This window comes from Gopherus evgoodei, chromosome 2, assembly GCF_007399415.2.
Source record: "Gopherus evgoodei ecotype Sinaloan lineage chromosome 2, rGopEvg1_v1.p, whole genome shotgun sequence".
NCBI classification, from domain to species: Eukaryota; Metazoa; Chordata; order Testudines; family Testudinidae; genus Gopherus; species Gopherus evgoodei.
In genome coordinates, this window is record NC_044323.1 from 129,324,734 (window position 1) to 129,343,266 (window position 18,533).

At 43.6% G+C, this 18,533-nt stretch overlaps 1 protein-coding gene across 5 annotated transcripts in view; it reads left to right on the forward strand.

Annotated features, from left to right (window-relative positions):
• MTRR (5-methyltetrahydrofolate-homocysteine methyltransferase reductase) overlaps positions 1-18,533 on the forward strand; it is a 146,397-nt gene that overhangs the window by 91,051 nt on the left and 36,813 nt on the right. For all 5 annotated transcript variants that reach the window (XM_030551684.1, XM_030551686.1, XM_030551683.1 and 2 more), the window contains 3 exons: positions 1,113-1,293; positions 3,119-3,161; positions 4,667-4,853. In XM_030551684.1, the coding sequence (XP_030407544.1) occupies positions 1,113-1,293; positions 3,119-3,161; positions 4,667-4,853 (411 nt within the window). The remainder of the gene's footprint in view (positions 1-1,112; positions 1,294-3,118; positions 3,162-4,666; positions 4,854-18,533) is intronic.

Genomic DNA, 18,533 nt, shown 5'->3' on the forward strand with positions numbered 1-18,533 from the left:
GCAGAAAATTTAAAAAAGGTGCAACAGTACTATGCAGTTCTGTTAAAACACACTAGGAAATACACTTAGGGGAAAATTAAATGAAATGCATTTTTGAATGTGCCTTACTCATTCAGTTGGAGTAGTTTTTACAGCAGGGTCCACTAGATGTCAGTATTACATTACATTCCATATAAGAAAGCCTTTTAATTGGCTTAACTTTTCAAAACTGCCTTAAGCAGTTCTGCAAAATTTGTGTCAGCAATGAGAGTAAATAGAGGGTTAGGGAATACCGCCCAAGACAGTTTTCATAACCCATCTGCTTTATAGTCTGGTCAGTGCACAACATGCTTTATAGAGCTTTGTAGTCAAAACTGTTACTTTCTGCAGAGGTTTGGTGCTAGAATGTAATTTGAGCAAACTCAAAGTTTTTTTCTTTTTTTAAGAATACAAGTTCTGATTACACAATATTTTGGTTCACGTGTTTCTTTTTATATACTGTGTATATTTTAATGTCATTGAAAGTGCAACACTGCAAATATTTTAAATGGGATTTTCACTGTCTTACAATATACAACTTATTTTTCTGTAGGAAAAGTTCATATTGCTTTATATGGACATAGGAGAATAGAGTAGAATACTATAATTGCATTTATGCTGCTCAGTAAATATTGTACTTAATATTGCACATAATACCTCTCAAAAGTTTTACTTATGTCTTTGTGTTTGTAATTTAGAAAACCGTGTTTCCCTTGAGTTAATATGTGTTATGGTCCTGTTTTCTTACAAGTAAGAGATTACAGTTCAAATCCACCCAGAAAGTCTTTAAGAAGTTTTAGATTTATCCAGCAGTACACACCATCCTCCACATGACTAAATCAGATTTCGTGACCTGCTATGCTGCCCCAGGCACTGGAGGAGGTGACTGAGAAATGGAAAAATTTTCATGGGAGGTGAAAATATGCAGCACATAGCAAATTGCATTATTTGTTAACCTACAGGATGTTCCTACAGGCAATCCAAATTGTTCCCAGGTAGTTGGGCAAATCTCCACATAGATAATGAACAAAACATCATAAAAATACAAACAGTAAAAATCATCCAAATTATAACCTGCTTCTCTCTTCCCCTAGGCATTTTTGCGAGCTCTTGTAGAATACACCAGTGATGCTAGGGAAAAGCGAAGGCTTCAGGAGCTATGCAGCAAACAAGGAGCCTCTAATTACAATAGTTTTATCAGAGACGCTAGTATCTGCTTATTGGATTTACTCCATGCTTTTCCAACGTGCAGACCTCCACTTAACCTGCTGATAGGTAAGTAGCTGATTTAAGTTCAGTTGTATTTAATTTGTGAAAATGCAACAGAGCATACATTTAAAAACAAAAAACTATTCAGTTATTACTTGTTTGGGAAAATCACTAGCCAAGGTTATGAAACTGAATTTATAATCTGGAAGTAAATACCTGCTCTTCACCGTGTCATGTTTGGCCTTGATTTTGCCAATGCTTATGCATATGCTGAACTTCATGTGTGTGAATAATCCTGTTGACTTTGCGCTGCTCCTGTGCATATTGAAAAGCACTGGCATAAGTGTTTCCAAGATCAGCGCCTTTATTTGTAAAGCAGCTTTAAAAAAAGTCTAACATTTTCAAGGGCCCATTTTCCAACACTTGCGGTTTTTGCCTTCTTTTGTTTTTCTTTTGGTACTCAATTTTTCCCTGTGTCCCATATAACTGTTGAAAACAAACCAAAAATACCTTTTATAAAAATATTTTTTAAAGAAATAATACAGTAGATTTCCTTAAACAAAACAACCCCCAAAAGCATTTATTTTGTACAATGTAGTGCTGTTTCAAATACTCTGCTAAAGTTTGCCTTGTATATGCAAATAGCTGCTATTTGCAGATATTTGTGTTTGAATGAATAATAAAAAATACGACTAGTTTGTGTTCTCAAGGAATTAATTCAAATGAAAGCTGCAGAGTGTATGGGAGTTTTCTGAGACAGAACAGCAAGTCTGTACATCCCACCATGATCCCTCTGCAATGATATTTCTGCCTTCCCTTTGTGGAAGGGGAACTCAGTGGTTGTATTTCTGTTCTTCCCCTTCCTTTCATGAGATGACTCTGTGGCACTGATTGTTGTTGGCCTCCTTAAATGGAGCCGATGTGGTGTTAATATCTGGTGCTCAATATTAAATATTTTTCAAATTAACAACATATAATATTTGCCGCATGTCTAAGCTCTATTCATGAGTACTGTAAACCTGTGCCATTACGATAAAGATAACCCATCCTGCAACTTTTATTCATTCAAGAAGACCTGAGGAATTCAGTGGGTGAGTGGATTGCAGGATTGTATTTAAATATAATATTAAAAGGATAGGCTCTCGCTGTAGCTATCTCCAAATTTCTCTGAGTAGAGAAGGAATATCAATGACCCCAGAAATCTTTGCATTTTTGTATTCAGATAAAATACCGTAGTCCACTATGTCAAAATATTGTGGTCCATATTATGGTGTATGAATCCAGTAAAAGGTGGCTCGGAGAAGTTTAACGTGTAGTATGCAAGATAGCAGCTGAATTTGCTGTCCTGGAAAGAAGATTCAGTAAAATGAGTGGTGGGTAGCATGTCTGACTCTGTCCTGTTCCAGGTTGATGAGGAAGGGCAGTCTTAAATTAAGCCAGGACTCTTACATCTGTGTCCTAATGTACATGAGTGCCAAAGAAATGTGCATGCCCCTTTTGGCTCTATCTTTACCCATATTTCTGCTGTGCGTACCTTTTATTGCCATTCTCCACCTTGCTGCTCAAGTGGATTTACAGCTACTTTACCACAGTGTACCTGCTCCCAAGCCACACTTTTTACCCTCAAGGATTTCTACCACTGTTATGTTGGTGTATGTTATTACTCTGAAAGCTGAGTTACTGCTGAATAGAATCTTTTAAGTTTTTGCATCTCTCTAATGAAAAAATGTCCAAATACACATCTGTCTGATTATGGAGTGAGCACTAGTTAAGGCTGTAAAGAATGTTTGTTTAAATTTGTATTTTCAGGCATAAAGACATTTGCTTTTAAAAATACAGTTTTTGATGTGACAGTGATGATAACCAATGGGTTTTTTATTATTCTTTTCAGAACATCTTCCTAAACTGCAGGCCAGGTCCTATTCAGCTTCAAGGTACTGATTATATCTTGTTTGTAATTTAGGCATGGTTTTTCCTCATAAAAATATACCTTATAGAGAGCAAATTCTGGGTTATATTGCAGTTTAGTTTTGTTTAAGAGAACTTTGATCCTGTGGTCAATGTGGAATTCGGCTTTATCTCTTTGAGTTTGTACATACACACGCAATACCCAGTGGCTAAAAATAATTCTAGCACATGGATTACTTCTACAGAAGTTCCTCACAGTGGAACTATTTTTTTATTTTATTTATTTATTTTTAGAAATCTTGAGGCAAGACTAAACAAATGAAAATGTCCTTGATTTATTTATTTATTTGGAATACTTCCAGCGCAAGTGTGCAGTATGGCTTTAGTTACACAGAGCAAACAAGTAAATAATCTCAGGCCTAGACTGGACCATGAGACATGGATGCTAGTGGATTGATGTCTTCCATGAACAGCAGGGCTGTCTCGCTGCTCACCTGCCACTCCTGGAACTGCTTTACTCTGAGATAAGACAGATAGAATGGAGTGACTGACTGCTCCCATTTACTAGTGCTGCTGAACTAACCCAGCCAGGCAGCTCCCAGCCCTTTGCCTTTGGGAAAAGATACAGAAGATCACTGCAGCTTGACTCTCCATCCCCAAATCCTCTGAGGCAGAAAGAGGAGAAGGAAGAGACCCCAACAGCCCTTTAATAGGGATAAGTATTGAAGGCATGGCAGTCTCTGGAAAGGACTTGCCTACCAGCCTTCCCCAGCAGGCCAGGTTGAGTTGTCTGAGAGAAATTGCAGGAAACAAATGTATGGGTGAGAAGATTGCAAAGGGAAGAGTTATAGAGTGGGAGTGAGTGGGAATGGAGGAGGAGGAGACTGATGATGATAAGGATAAAGGAATTGAAGGAAAGTGATGAAATTGGTTAGGGAAAGAATGAAGAGCTGGAAATAGATTAAAGGAGGATGGGGGGACACTAAAAATGAGTGGGAAGATAGGAAAGGAATGGAGAGAGAGAGAGGAAAAGAAAGGGAACAATATTAAACATTAAATACAATCTAGAAGGAGGGGAAACAGTAAAAGATGGAGACAGTAGATGGAGGAGGAGAAATAGAGTGGAAAAAAAGGAAGAATGAAACCTGAGTAGAAAAGAATCTAAGTTCATTTTTTAATAGAAAGTATTATAAAAAATGTTCTGATTAAAAACACACGCAAATGTTGTGTTGCATATAAATAAAGCAATATTCTTTGAGTGGCTAGTAAAATTTTACCAGTGCTTTCACAAAGTAGAACTCTCATGCACATGAATCTGATAAATTCAGAAGAGTTCTGTTCGAATTCTGTGAGTCATTCATATAGTATTGTCCAGGCACACCTGCCAATCCAGCCCTGTACAACCCCATCTCATGAAGTCAAGGGATAGACTCTGACTTCAATGAGGTTTGGATTAGGCCTCAAATGAAGCTACTGAACTAATTCCTTCTCAGATAGTATTTTGATTATTTAATTATTTATGTCATTGCAGCTCCAATTTATTTCAACCAGGAAAACTGCAGTTTGTTTTTAATGTTGTGGAGTTTCCATCTTCCCCATCTCGACTGGTTTCACGAAAAGGAGTGTGTACAGGTTGGCTCGCTGAGTTAGTTGAACCAATGCTTCAGCAACATAAAAACTCTCTACGCACAAAGGAAGAAAAATCATCAACTATAAAGGTACCAAAACAAAGTCTAAATTCTTGTGTTTTTAGAGTGATACAATTAGAACGTGTGTTCCTGGGAAAAACAGTTTTCCTTATTTCTTTGATTTGAGGCTCAGATATTCTGATAGTGGGAATATATTTCTCAGTTTGTACAATTCCACCTCTAGTTACAAGGTTCTCCTTCCCTTTGTGATCCCTTTATATCTGCAGTGTGGTACATCTCCAATGGGATTTTTTTTCTGATTAAAATCTTTTTGTTAATTTTATCCATGAATAGGATATCCTGGCAAAGTATATATAACCATTGTGTTGGAGTGAATTCATAGAGGGATTTAAATTTACTAATGATGTGCCAGAATCCAAAACCCAGGTTTAAATGCCCCTCCAAACTCTGGAGAAGTTCGGAAGCAGATCTTCATTTGCAGCTTGTACCTCATATCTAATCCTCACCTTGAAATGCATGTGTAACTTGCAGTAACCTTAGTGGGAGTTACATGTGCATATTAAAAAGGAAATTAACGCCCTATCAGGACTCATTTACTGAAATTCTCTACTGGTTTAAATAGGATGAGCTCCATTGACTTTTGTCAGCAAAGAATTTAGTGCATGAGTGTTGTTAGCCCAGGCTTCTTTTGGCCAGCTTCCTATTTACTTTTGACACTGAAAAGTGGAGTCTGGTATCAGAATCTGGACCTTGGTTAATGAGCTCTTTTCTCTGTGACAGCCTCCTCCACAGCTGCCTTGGTCTTTTATAACCCTGTAAAGGGTCAATTGGCTTGTAGTCAGCCAATCAGAGGGCAGTTCCACCATTTCCGGTGAAACTATTTCTTAGAATCATAGAATATTAGGGTTGGAATAGACCTCAGGAGGTCATCTAGTACAACCCCCTGCTCAAAGCAGGACCAACCCCAACTAAATCATCCCAGACAGAACTTTGTCAAGCTGGGCCTTAAAGCCCTCTAAGGAGATTCCACCACCTCTCTAGGTAACCCATTCTAGTGCTTCACCACCCTCCTAGTGAAAAAGTTTTTCCTAATATCCAACCTCAACCTCCCCCACTGCAACCTGAGACCAGTACTCCTTGTTCTGCCATCTGCCGCCACTGAGAACAGCCTAGCTGCATCCTTCTTGGAACTCTCTTTCATGTAGTTGAAGGCTGCTATCAAATCCCCCCTCACTCTTCTCTTCTGCAGACTAAATAACCCCAGTTCCCTCAACCTCTCCTCGTAAATCATGTGCCCCAGCCCCTTAGTAATTTTCATTGCCCTCCGCTGGACTCTCTCCAGTTTGTCCACATTCTTTCTGTAGTGGGGGGGGGGCCCAAAACTGGATGCGATACTCCAGATGTGGCCTCACCAGTGCCGAATAGAGGGGAATAATCACTTCCCTTGATCTGCTGGCAGTGCTTCTACTAATACAGCCCAATATGCCATTGGACTTCTTGGCAGCAAGGGCTCACTGCTGACTCATATTCAGCTTCTCGTCCACTGTAATCCTCAGGTCCTTTTCTGCAGAACTGCTGCATAGCCAGTTGGTCCCCAGCCTGTAGTGGTGCATGGGATTCTTCCTTCCTAAGTGCAGGACTCTGCACTTGTCCTTGTTGAACCTCATCAAATTTCTTTTGGCCCATTCCTCCAATTTGTCTAGGTCACTATGGACCTTATCCCTACCCTCCAGCGTATCTACATCTTCCCCTAGTTTAGTGTCATCTGCAAACTCACTGAGGGTGCAATTAATCCCATCATCCAGATCATTAATAAAGATGTTGAACAAAACCGACCCCAGGACTGACCCCTGGGGCACTCTGCTTGATACCGGCTGCCAACTAGACATCGAGCTGTTGATCACTACCCACTGAGCCTGATGATCTATCCAGCTTTCTATCCACCTTATAGTCCATTCATCCAATCCATACTACTTTTGCTGGCAAGAATACTGTGGGAGATGGTATCAAAAGCTTTACTAAAGTCAAGATATATCACATCCACCGCTTTCCCCATATCCACAGAGACAGGTATCTCATCATAGAAGGCAATCAGGTTGGTCAGGCATGACTTGCCCTTGGTGAATCCATGTTGACTGTTCCTGATCACCTTCCTCTCCTCTAAGTTCTTCAAAATGTATTCCTTGAGGACCTGCTCCGTGATTTTGCTGGAGACTGAAGTGAGGCTGACCGGTCTGTAGTTCCCCGGCTTCTCTTTCTTCCTTTTTTGAAATATGGGCGCTATATTTGCCTTTTTCCAATCATCCAGGCCCACCACCCCAATTGCCACAAATTTTCAAAGATAATGGTCAGTGGCTCCGCAATCACATCAGCCAACTCCCTCAGCACCCTTGGATGCATTAGATCTGGACCCATGGACTTGTGCATTTCTCTCCCTTTCTGAGTCTTCCTGCCCAGATAGATGCATATTTGATCAGCCAATGGGTAAAGATTGTAACACTGCAGTATTGACAGGTCCTTGCTATTCCCTCCTCCTTTTCAATAATTGCACACAGTTCGATCCCACCAGACAAAGTATGACTATGAGTATATACATATAGCAGTCATGTGACAAAGTGCAAAACTAATTATAGAGATCAGGTAACCTATTATGCTTTTCAAACAATATTTCATTCTTGCCATTTTCTCCTTGAAATGACTGCCTTTAAAGAAAGATTCATATCTTTGAACAGCCACTGAAATGGTAGATTTATGACACTACTTCATAGAAGGGAAAGTCTTTTTTCTCTTTTGCCTGATTTTCTCTCCAGCTCTCTTTTGGGCTATGTCACTTTATTCTGCCCCGTGCATTAGGGAGAGAGTGCTCAGCCTCCTGCTCTGTCTGTGTGCTTCAGTCAGAGCCAAGATTTCTGATCAGAGTCAGAGAAGCAGAGCTGCAATGTGTGTGTTGGGAGGGGAAAGTGTGAGCAGTGCTCCCACACTGTTGAAAAATGCTGTGGAAGGGACGTTTGTATAGTATTGAAAGAGTGGAAAGGTGGGTTTGTGCATCAGCCACTGGAATGGCTGATCTGATAAGGTTCCATCTCTTTAAAAAACTAGACTCCCAATCTGGTCCCAGCGCACTTCTAAGAAGGTCATATATAGTGGCCTGTGAAAATTTTGTTTTGTTTTGTTTAAAAAATTCATAATAATGTGAAGGGCAAAATACTGAATTTCATGGAGTATGCATGGAGTTAATTTTACAATTAAAATTAGCAGTAAACAAAGATATATACAGTCCACTAAATATTCAATTATTTCTATTTCTTTTTTGAATTAAAATTAAGTATCATTAGTTTGTTGAGTGGTTCCTTTTTGATGGATTGCCTCTGCGCAGTAGGAATCGCCCATATGCTGAAACACTTTGCTTGACATCCACATAGCTAGGGACTCCAAATAAATATTGCTTGGCAAATTTTGCAGTGTTGGGAACACATGGTTTTCCAGACTTCCAAAAGGTAGTCATTGCTACATTCCTTTGCATAAAATCATTAGCCTTTTCATTGAGGTTTGCAACTCCTGTTGAAATCAGTTAAGAAATCTAGTGGGATGGCATCCATTTTTAAGATATATTCTTGCAAGGGATCAAAGACCCTTACTGCTTTAAGGAAATAGCATGTTGGCTGGGTGAAATGGAGTTTTCTTTCCATGCGCTTCGCGAGGTTGTAGTTTTGTAATCTTATCTGCAACTTCAGTAAAAGTTTTAATATATTGGCTTTGAATCCCTGCATCACCACTGCCTTGCTCACTTTTAAGTGCTCAGTAAGTTGTTAATTAAGTCAGCAACTTTATTGTACACTTGATTCATGCACATCTCACAGCTTTCAAACCATTTCATCAAATCAGCAAGCTCTTTGCTATACCTTAATGTAAGGGAACTGTTATCCCCTTACTAAAACTCAGTGGGTTTTATGTTTTTGGTTGGCTAGCTCCCAGTACCAAAAGTAAGGGGAGGGGCCAATGGGAAATCAGGACTGCGAGACTGACAGTCCCCAGGAACAATGGGGAGGGGCCAATACTCCAGGTCAACCTGATTGACAGGGCAGGCAGGCTAATAAGGGAGTCAGGAGGCCTGGGGGGTCCTGTTTGTCCTGTGAGCTGGAATTGCCTGTGTCAGACAGAGTGGGGCCGAGCTAAGGAGAAAGCTGGGGCCCAGGCTGAGCTGGGAGCAGAGCTGTGCTAGATCCAGAGGGACCAGAAAAGCAGCCCACAGAGCAGACCTGTGCTAGGAGCAGAGTTACAGAAGCAGCCCACAGAGAGCAGACCTCTGCTAGGAGGAGAGCTGCAGCAACCAGAGCCAGAGGGGCCAGAGAAGCAGGCCAGGGAGCTAGAGGCAGAGCAGCAGCAGTGCTGAGGCAGAGTGGAGCTGGGGCTGGAGCAGTCCAGAGCTGGGTGCAGTAAGCAGCTGGGGAGAGCAAGGGGGACCGTGGGCAGCAGGCCCAGCGCAGGGAAACACCCCCACCCAAGACACCTGGCCAGTCAGACTTGGATGGGGACCGTAACCCCGATGGGGCGGGGGCAACACTGGAAAGAAGGGTCCTGCCAGCTAGAGTCTAAGGCCATGGCTACACTTGCACTTCACAGCACTGCAACTTTCGCGCTCAGGGGTGTGAAAAAACACTCCCCTGAGCGCTGCAAGATACAGCACTGTAAAGCCTCAGTGTAATCAGTGCCGCAGCGCTGCAAGCTACACTCGTAGAGCGTGTGGTTTACGTGCAGCGCTGGGAGAGCTCTCTCCCAGCACTGGCGCTGCGACCACACTCACACTTCAAAGCGCTGCTGCGGCAGCGCCCTGAAGTTTCAAGTGTAGTCATACCCTGAGAGTGTGTGGCCACCGCCAGAGCAAGTGTCTGACCCGCAGCATCCCCGCAGCACAGCCAGGTCCTGAGAAGGAGGCCTGGGACTTGTGAGGAACAGACTGAACTTCTCTTACATTCTAGAGAAGCTGGTCATGATGTCCCTGTGCCACAGAGCGGGGTTATGTGTTTTCCTTTAACCTTTCCCATTTTTTCCTTATTTTTTTTAATTGATTGCTGTTTAATCAGTTGTATTTGCTTTGAACTGTATGGAATGATCAGTGAGTCAGGGAAACATCCAGGGCAGAGAGCGCATCCCAGAGTGGGGACACTGTAGCCCCTGCCCTAAGTGACCACAACAAGTTTGGGGGTCGAGCCACCAAGGAATCCTGGGCCTAGCCTTGTTTGGGTTATGAGGACTGCAACACAAGAGAGTGGAAGGGGAGCCCTTGAGGCCTCTGGGCAAAGGAAGTGGGAGTGAGGACTCAGATCTTTTTGCTAGCCCACTTTACTGGTGTAGTGTATAAACTGAGAAAGTTTCCCACAATAACGGGACCATTCCCTCGCTTACGTTAAGATGAAATTGAGTTGTAGCTGTGAAATTTTTGAATCGTGCAACAGATGTTTCAGCTCCTTAACACTTTGTTTGTAACTTTCATCTCCTCTTCCACCAAACTCAAGTAAAAAGTAATGTACTGTGCATGGTATTCAGTAGCAGCATACAAGCTTCCTATCTTGTCTTAACTGATTTAGGGGGCAGTTTCACAGGAAGAGTTGAACCCACCGCCTAGATTGCCCTTTGCAGATTTCTTTACAATGCAATCTTCTGCTCAGTTGATGTTTACAAACTTTTTTGACTCTTTCTGTTAGCTTGTCAACCTCTGGGATCGCATTAGCAAGGGCTACTATGTGAGCACTGCAGGTATGTTGAACTGAGTTAAGCAGTAATCTCAAAGCATTTGATTGTAAGCTTTTGATGTAGGGTGTGTTGTCAGAGATAGATGCACTAATATAATCAAAATCCACCCCAAAGGTATTCAACACTTTGCAGTAGCATGTGCAATGGTTTTGTAAATAACAGGCTATAGATAAATTGTATCAGCAATGAAAACTTTCAGTTCCAAGTAAGATTGTCATCACCATTTAGGACTTGCAAAACAAAATATGTAACAGATACTCATCTTGGACATCAGTTAGTTTGTCAGTGACCACGAACAGCCATCCAGACTTTACAAATTCCATAATCTCCTTCTTCTGACACTTGTCAATTTTAGATAAATATTCATATCTCAGGTGGGTTGATGAAGGAATCACTCCACCATTTACTACATTCTTTCTGAAAAATTCTAATCGCCTATGGTTGTCCAGTTTTATTAAGAGAGATATTTATGCAAACAAATGTGTGTGTCTGGTCAATATTTAGGGAATTACTTGCTTTACAGTTTTCAGTGGAATTTGGAAACAAGAAAGTCACTGTTCTTCTTTGAATGCTTGTTCACATCCATTCTACATTAGGTGTGTGTGTGCACTGCGTGCATGAGCTTCGGAAACTTTTTCCTTTAGCAGCTCCCGGAGGGTCAGCGGGGCCCCCGCCAGAGTGGCACCACTGCGCAATACATATATACCCCAGCTGGCCCGACCACCTCCAGTTCCTTCTTACCATCCGTGGCGGCGTTGGAACAACCTCTTGCTCTCGTAAGAGAAGCAATCCCTTAGCCTTAGAGTTGCATAGCTGTTATCACTTAACATTTCATTGTTGTTGGACACTTAATAGATTAGGTGCTTGGATGATTCCAGCACCCTCCCCGGGCTGCGGGGCATGCCTCAGGCCCAAGGGTTTAAGTCTTGCGCCACGTGCCGCAAGTGACCCCCACGACTCCTGTTTACGTTGCCTGGGGTAAGCTCACCAAGCAGAGAAGTGTAAAATTTGCAAGGCTTTTAAGCCAAGAACAAAGAAAGAGAGAGACTTTTGCTTAAAGCAGTTGTTGATGGAGGCCACGCTGTAACCATCGGGCCCGGAACGCCCAGTGCTGGCTTCAGCCTCCTCGGTGCAAGGCCATGGCGAAAACCTCCCTCCAAGTGTCCTTGGACTCAGCAGAGGTGGTAGCCAGGACAATCACTTTGGGTGTGGTCATGTGGCACTCGGCGTGGCTTGAGGAGTCAGGTCTACTGCCTGAGGTCCAAAATTCGCTCCAGGACCTTCCCTTTGAAGGGTCCAGACCCTTCTCAAACCAGATGGCTGCAAAGCTGCATAGCTTCAAGGACTCTAGAGCTACACTCAAGTCGCTGGGTATGCACATCCCAGCAACTCAGAGGAAGCCCTTCAAGCCGCATCCTCCTCCCCAGTGCCAGAACCAGCCTCATCCTCGACAGGAACCTTACCGCAGATGAGACGGAGGCAGCAGGAAACAGCACAATAATAATAACAACTCCAATAGGCTGGGCCAGAGCCAAGGCCAACATAAATCTGAGCCAGGCCCTAAGCCAGGCTTTTGAAAGTGCGCTCGAGGACAGCATACCAGATCAACTACCGGATTTATTCCCTTGTTTCCTCAGTCGCCTGTCCCGCTTCTCCCGTGCGTCGTCCAGCATGACATCGGACCGTTGGGTGTTACGCACGGTGCAAAGCGGATACATGGTACAGTTTTCCTCCCTGCCTACCCCTCACCCCCCTTCCCTGTCCCTCTTCAGGGACCGTTCTCACGAGCACCACCTAGAAAAGGAGGTTCACTCGCTCCTTGAGGCGGGGGCGGTACAGCTAGTGCCCTTAGACCTAAGGGAGAAAGGGTTCTACTCCCGCTACTTCCTCATCTCCAAGGCCAAAGAGGGCCTTCATCCCATTCTAGACCTGCATGGACTAAACAAGTTCCTGGTCAAGGCCCGGTTCTGCAGGGTCTCTCTGGGCACCATCATCCCTTCCCTGGATCCAGGGGACTGGTATGCTGCCCTCGACATGAAGGATGCATACTTTCATATCGCCATCCACCCAGTGCATCACTGATTCCTACGCTTCACCATGAACCATGGACATTACCAGGTCATCGTTTGGCCTAGCTGCGACCCCACGGGTATTCACAAAATGCATGGCAGTAGTGGTGATATTCTTATGGAGGCAGAGGATTCGAGTTTACCTGTACCTCGACAACTGGCTCCTGGTGGGTTGGTCTGAAGAGGAGGTTCGGTCCCACGTTCATATGGCCTTGAGTCTATTCCGCAAGCTGGGGCTCCTGGTCAACATCCCCAAGTCCACTCTCGTTCCAGCGCAGAGAGTGGAATTCATTGGAGCACTCCTAGATGCGGTACAGGCAAGGGCAAGCCTGCCGGAATCACGAATCCTGGCCATCCAGCAAGCAGTGAACTCCCTGTGCCACTTCCCCCCTACAATGGCCAGATGTTACCTGCGGCTGCTAGGCCACATGGCAGCATGCACACATGTGGTCAAGCATGCCAGACTGAGACTCAGGACTCTGCAGACATGGCTCACCCGTGTATACCACCCAGGCAGGGACCCCCTGGACTTGATAGTGACAGCCCCAGGATACGTGCTGGTCTCCTTGATATGGTGGCGGTCCCAGTCTGTGGTTTGCGAGGGCATCCCCTTTGCCGCACAGCAGCCGGACTTGACGCTGGTAACAGACACATCAGACCTCGAATGGGGGGCTCACCTGGGGGACCTGAGGACTCAGGGCTTGTGGTCAGGGATGGAGCAATCGCTCCATATCAGTGTGATGGAGCTCAGGGCGGTTCGTTCAACCTGCCAGACCTTTCATGCTACTCTGAGTGGTCACAGCGTGACAGTTCTGACAGACAACACGACCGCCATGTTTTACATAAACAACCAGGGCGGAGCCCATTGCTCCCCCACTCTGCCAAGAGTCTCTTCTCCTCTGGAACTTTTGCATAGCCCATGCCATTCGCCTCGAGGCAGTATATCTTCAGGGGGAGCGGAACGAACTGGCAGACCACCTCAGCAGGTCTTACTGCATGCACAAGTGGACGCTCAGAGCAGACGTCATGCTTTCGGTCTTCTGAAAGTGGGGGTTTCCCAGGTAGACCTGTTCGCTACCGAGGGCAACGCCCAATGCCTGAAATTCTGCGCATTCCAGGATCACAGCCCGGGTTCAATAGCCGATGCATTCACAATCCCGTGGAGAAGAGAATTGAAGTATGCCTTTCCCCTGATCCCCCTAGTGCACAAGGTACTGCTCAAGGTACGCAGGGACAGGGCGTCGATCATTCTCATCGTCCCAGCCTGGCCCCGCCAGCACTGGTTCACCACGCTCCTGGAGCTGTCGGTGGAGGCCTCGATAACCCTGCCCCCTACACTAGGACCTCATTATGCAGAACAGAGGATGGCTTCTCCACTCTGACCTGCAATCACTGCATCTAACAGCATGGAAGCTGTGTGGTTAAATGCTTTGGAGAGCCAGTGCTCCTTTTCTGTGCAGCAGGTTCTACTTGGTAGCAGAAAGTCCTCTACCAGGGCGACTTACTTGGCCAAATGGAAGAGGTTCTTATGCTGGTGTGGGCCACAACAGGTGCAGCCACTCCAGGCCCCGGTGCTGACCATTCTAGAATACCTGCTGCACCTCAAGCAGCAGGGGCTGGCCCCGTCCTCGATTAAGATACACCTGGAAACTATCTCCGCCTTCCACCCAGGGTTTTCAGGTAGCTCAATTTTCTCCAACTCAAATGATGGGGCGATTCGTCAAAGAATTGGAAAGGGTGTTCCCTTACTCACGCCCCCCAGTCCTACCATGGAATCTTAATGTAGTCCTTTCTAAGCTCATGGATACCCAGTTTGAGCCCCTGCCTACCTGTTCCCTTCTCCACCTTTCTTGCAAGGTAGCATTCCTCATGGCTATCACCTCGGCCAGAAGGGTATCTAGCTGAGGGCTCTCACCTCGGAGCCACTATAAACTGTGTTTCACAAAGACAAGGTGCAACTCCACCCACATCCTAAGTTCCTCCCAAAGGTGGTCTCACAATTCCATTTGGGCCAGGACATTTGTCTGCCGGTGTTTTTTCCCAAACCCCATGCGGACCCGAGTCACCACAGCCTGCACACCCTAGATGTCTGCAGAGCATTGGCATTCTACTTGGAGCGCACCAAGCCCTTTTGTAAATCCACACAACTGTTCGTGGCTGTAGCTGAGAGGTTGCGAGGCCTTCCGGTGTTGGTGCAGCAAATCTCGTCGTGGATCACGAGCTACATTCAGGTGTGTTATGACCTCTAAGGTGTCCCAGCTCCGGTGATCATGGCCCACTTGACCAGAGCACAGGCAGCTTCCGCGGCCTTCCTGGCACAGGTCCTGATCAAGGAGATCTGAAGGGCAGCCACCTAGTCATCGGTGCACACCTTCACAACCCACTATGCAGTCAACCAGCAGGTATGGGAGGATGCGGCAGTTGGCAGGGCAGTCCTCCGATCAGTTGTTTCGTGACTCCTACCCTCCTCCAAAAGTAAGCGTGTGATTCACCTAATGTGGAATGGATGTGAACAAGCACTCAAAGAAGAAAAAACGGTTACTTACCTTTTCATAACTGTTGTTCTTCGAGATGTGTTGTTCACGTCCATTCCACCACCCACCCTCCTACCCCTCTGTCGGAGTTGCTAGCAAGAAGGAACTGGAGGGGGTCGGGCCAGCAGGGGTATATATGCATGGCACGTTGGCGCCACTCTGGCGGGTGCCCCGCTGGCCCTCCGGGAGCTGCTAAGGGAAAAAGTTTCCGACGCTCATGAACGTGGCGCGCACACCTAATGTGGAATGGACATGAACAACATCTCAAAGAACAACAGTTACGAAAAGATAAGTAACCTGTTTTTTTTTGTTTCTTCACAAGTAAAAGAGTTGCTATACTGCTCTGGGTTTTCAGCTTTCTCTCTTGATAAGCACCTACATCCAACTGATTGTTTTGACCTTTTTTGGTAGTGATGTACAGTAACATTTCAGGAGGTATGGAAAAGCTTATCTCCATCACTGGGTAAAACTCATGGTGGATACAGCTGCATGTGATCTGCTGCAGACACCTTTTTAACTTTTTTTTTTTATGAGGCATCAATTTTCTTGTTTGCAGTGTACAGTGTTTCCTGTCTAGATTGTATTGAGTCACATTGGTGCTGTGATTACTTTGCCGCACATTTTTTTGTGCATGTGGGAGAATAGTACTCATGGAGATGTAATATCTTAACTGTGTAGTTTGCCAAGGTGATTTTTGTATGAAATAATTTGTACATATTTTCATTTTGTTTAAGAATATTGAAAAAATGTGGTATCGGGCTAACTCCACCTGTGTTAAAGTGCTATTGGGGGCTGTAAGTGTTGCCCAGGAGATGCTCTTTTTCTCTCAGTGGTGAACCTCCTGATTTTCCCATCTCTTGTGAGGTCTTGTAACAGACCAGGTTACTGGAAGTTACTATATTGGAAAGGTTTCTGGAACAACCATAGAAGATTGAGAGATTTCTGGTGTGTATCTAAGGTCAGGGAACTGTTGGAAGATGATACCTTTTTACAGCACCTTACATGTATATTATTTATTGCCTCATGAGAAGGGATTTATAGTGTATTTTTTTGTCAGAGAATTGCTTGCCATCATTTATATTTATCATGCTCTCAGGCTCATTAGAAATAAGTGAAATACCAGATGCGTGGCAGGGTATTGTATAATCAGCATGCCAAAAAGGAAGAACAACTGACACAAAAAAGTTTAGGTCACCATCTGTTTGATTAAAAGAGGGAATCCAATTGCAAGATATCCATAGTCAGCGGTAATTTGTCAAATTTACTAGAGCAAGACCTGTCTTACAAATTATCTTAATTTTTTAAAAATTATTTTTAAGGGAAATTGACTAAGTGTGCATATGTAGTTCATCCCAGCTTTCAGGAACAGCTTTGATTTAATATATATTATCACTTTTTAAGCCACTACTGGGATATGGGAAAGGGGCCTAAACATATGGTGGGTATGGGGAGCGGGGCGAGGAGAGAAGAATGAAAGGTTAATTACTACAGTGGGCTGAACAAAATTCTAAGGGGTTTTTATCTGCTGTGTAAGCTAAAATTCAACATAGATAAATGTGCAGAAGTACACATTGACTGCAAAATATATAGAATACCAATACAAAATGAATGAGGCTGATGTTGAGTAGAAATATACTAGATTAATTACAAACCCTTTTAAAAATAGATGTGTATATATGCCATTTGCAGAAGCAATATTAAAAAAATGAAACCCACACACAGTCTTGGAATACATAATGGCAAAAGTAAACCACTAATTGAAGTATGATGGAATGTACTATGGTTATGTAAATACAAACATCAGCTTCCCCTGCAGGAATTGCACTAATTTCTTATTGTTAAATATCAAAAAGAAACATAGGGCTGTAATATTTTTAGAGATATGATAAAAGAGAGCTGCTCACAGGGGATTAAACAATAAGAATTGAACACAGAGTTATTGTTATTTAAAGAAAAAACTTGTTTTACATGGTAGAGCAGAATTTCTTAAATTTTGTTCTTACATTTCTCTCCTTAAAACTTTATAAATAAATAATTTGGGGCCTCCTTTAACTAAGGACCTAATCTTGCTCCACTAAATTAATTCACAAAAATAAATTTCCCATTTTCCATTGACTTCAGTAGAGTAATTGAGTCTCCCATTATTATTATTTATATAGTGGTATGGGCTAAAGGCCATAATTTGGGATTAGGGCCACACTCCACTAGTCACCATACATGCACAGCAAAAAGATGGCCACTGCCCAGAAGAATTCACAATTTGAAGTATAAGACAGGAGACAACAAATGGATGCAACAAGAGGATTGGGGGAGCACAACGTAGCAGTGAGATCATAGAATCATAGAACTGGAAGGGACCTCAAGAGGTCATCTAGTCCAGTCCCCTGCACTCAAGGCACGACAAAGTATTATCTAGACCATCCCTGACAGGTGTTCATCAAACCTGCTCTTAAAAATCCCCCGTTATGGACATACCACAGCCTCCCTAGGCAATTTATTCCAGTGCTTAACCACTCTGACAATTAGGAATTTTTTCCTAATGTCCAACCTAAACTGTCCTTGCTGCAATTTAAGCCCATTGCTTCTTGTCCTATCCTCAGAGGTTAAGAAGAACAGTTTTTCTCTCTCCTTGTAACAACATTTTATGCACTTGAAAACTGTTATCATGTCCCCTCCCAGTCTTCTCTTCTCTAGACTGAACAAACCCAATTTTTTCAATCTTCTCTCATAGGTCATGTTTTTTAGACCTTTAATCATTTTTGTTGCCCTTCTCTGGACTTTTTCCAATTTGTCCACATCTTTCCTGAAAAGTGGCACACAGAACTGGAGACAATACTTCAGTTGAGGCCTAATCAGCGCAGAGTAGAGCGGAAGAATTACTTCTTGTGTCTTGCTTACAATACTCCTAGTAATACCCAGAATGATGTTTGCTTTTTTTTGCAACAGCATTAGATGGTTGACTCATATTTAGCTTGTGATCCACTATGACCCCCAGATACCTTTCCACAGTACTCCTTCTTAGGCAGTTTCCCATTTTCTGTGTGCAACTGATTGTTCCTTTCTAAGTGGAGTACTTTGCATTTGTCCTTATTGAATTTCATCCTGTTTTCTTCAGACCATTCTCCAGTTTGTCCAGATCATTTTGAATTTTAATCCTATTCTTCAAAGCACTTGCAACCCCTCCCATCTTGGTATCATCCACAAACTTTATAAGTATACTTTCTATGCCATTATGTAAATCATTGATGAAGATATTGAACAGAACCAGACCCAGAACCGGTCTCTGTGGGACCCCACTCATTATGCCCTTTCAGCATGACTATAAGCCACTAATAACTACTTTCTGGGAATGATTTTCCAACCAATTGTGCACCCACCTTATAGTAGCTCCA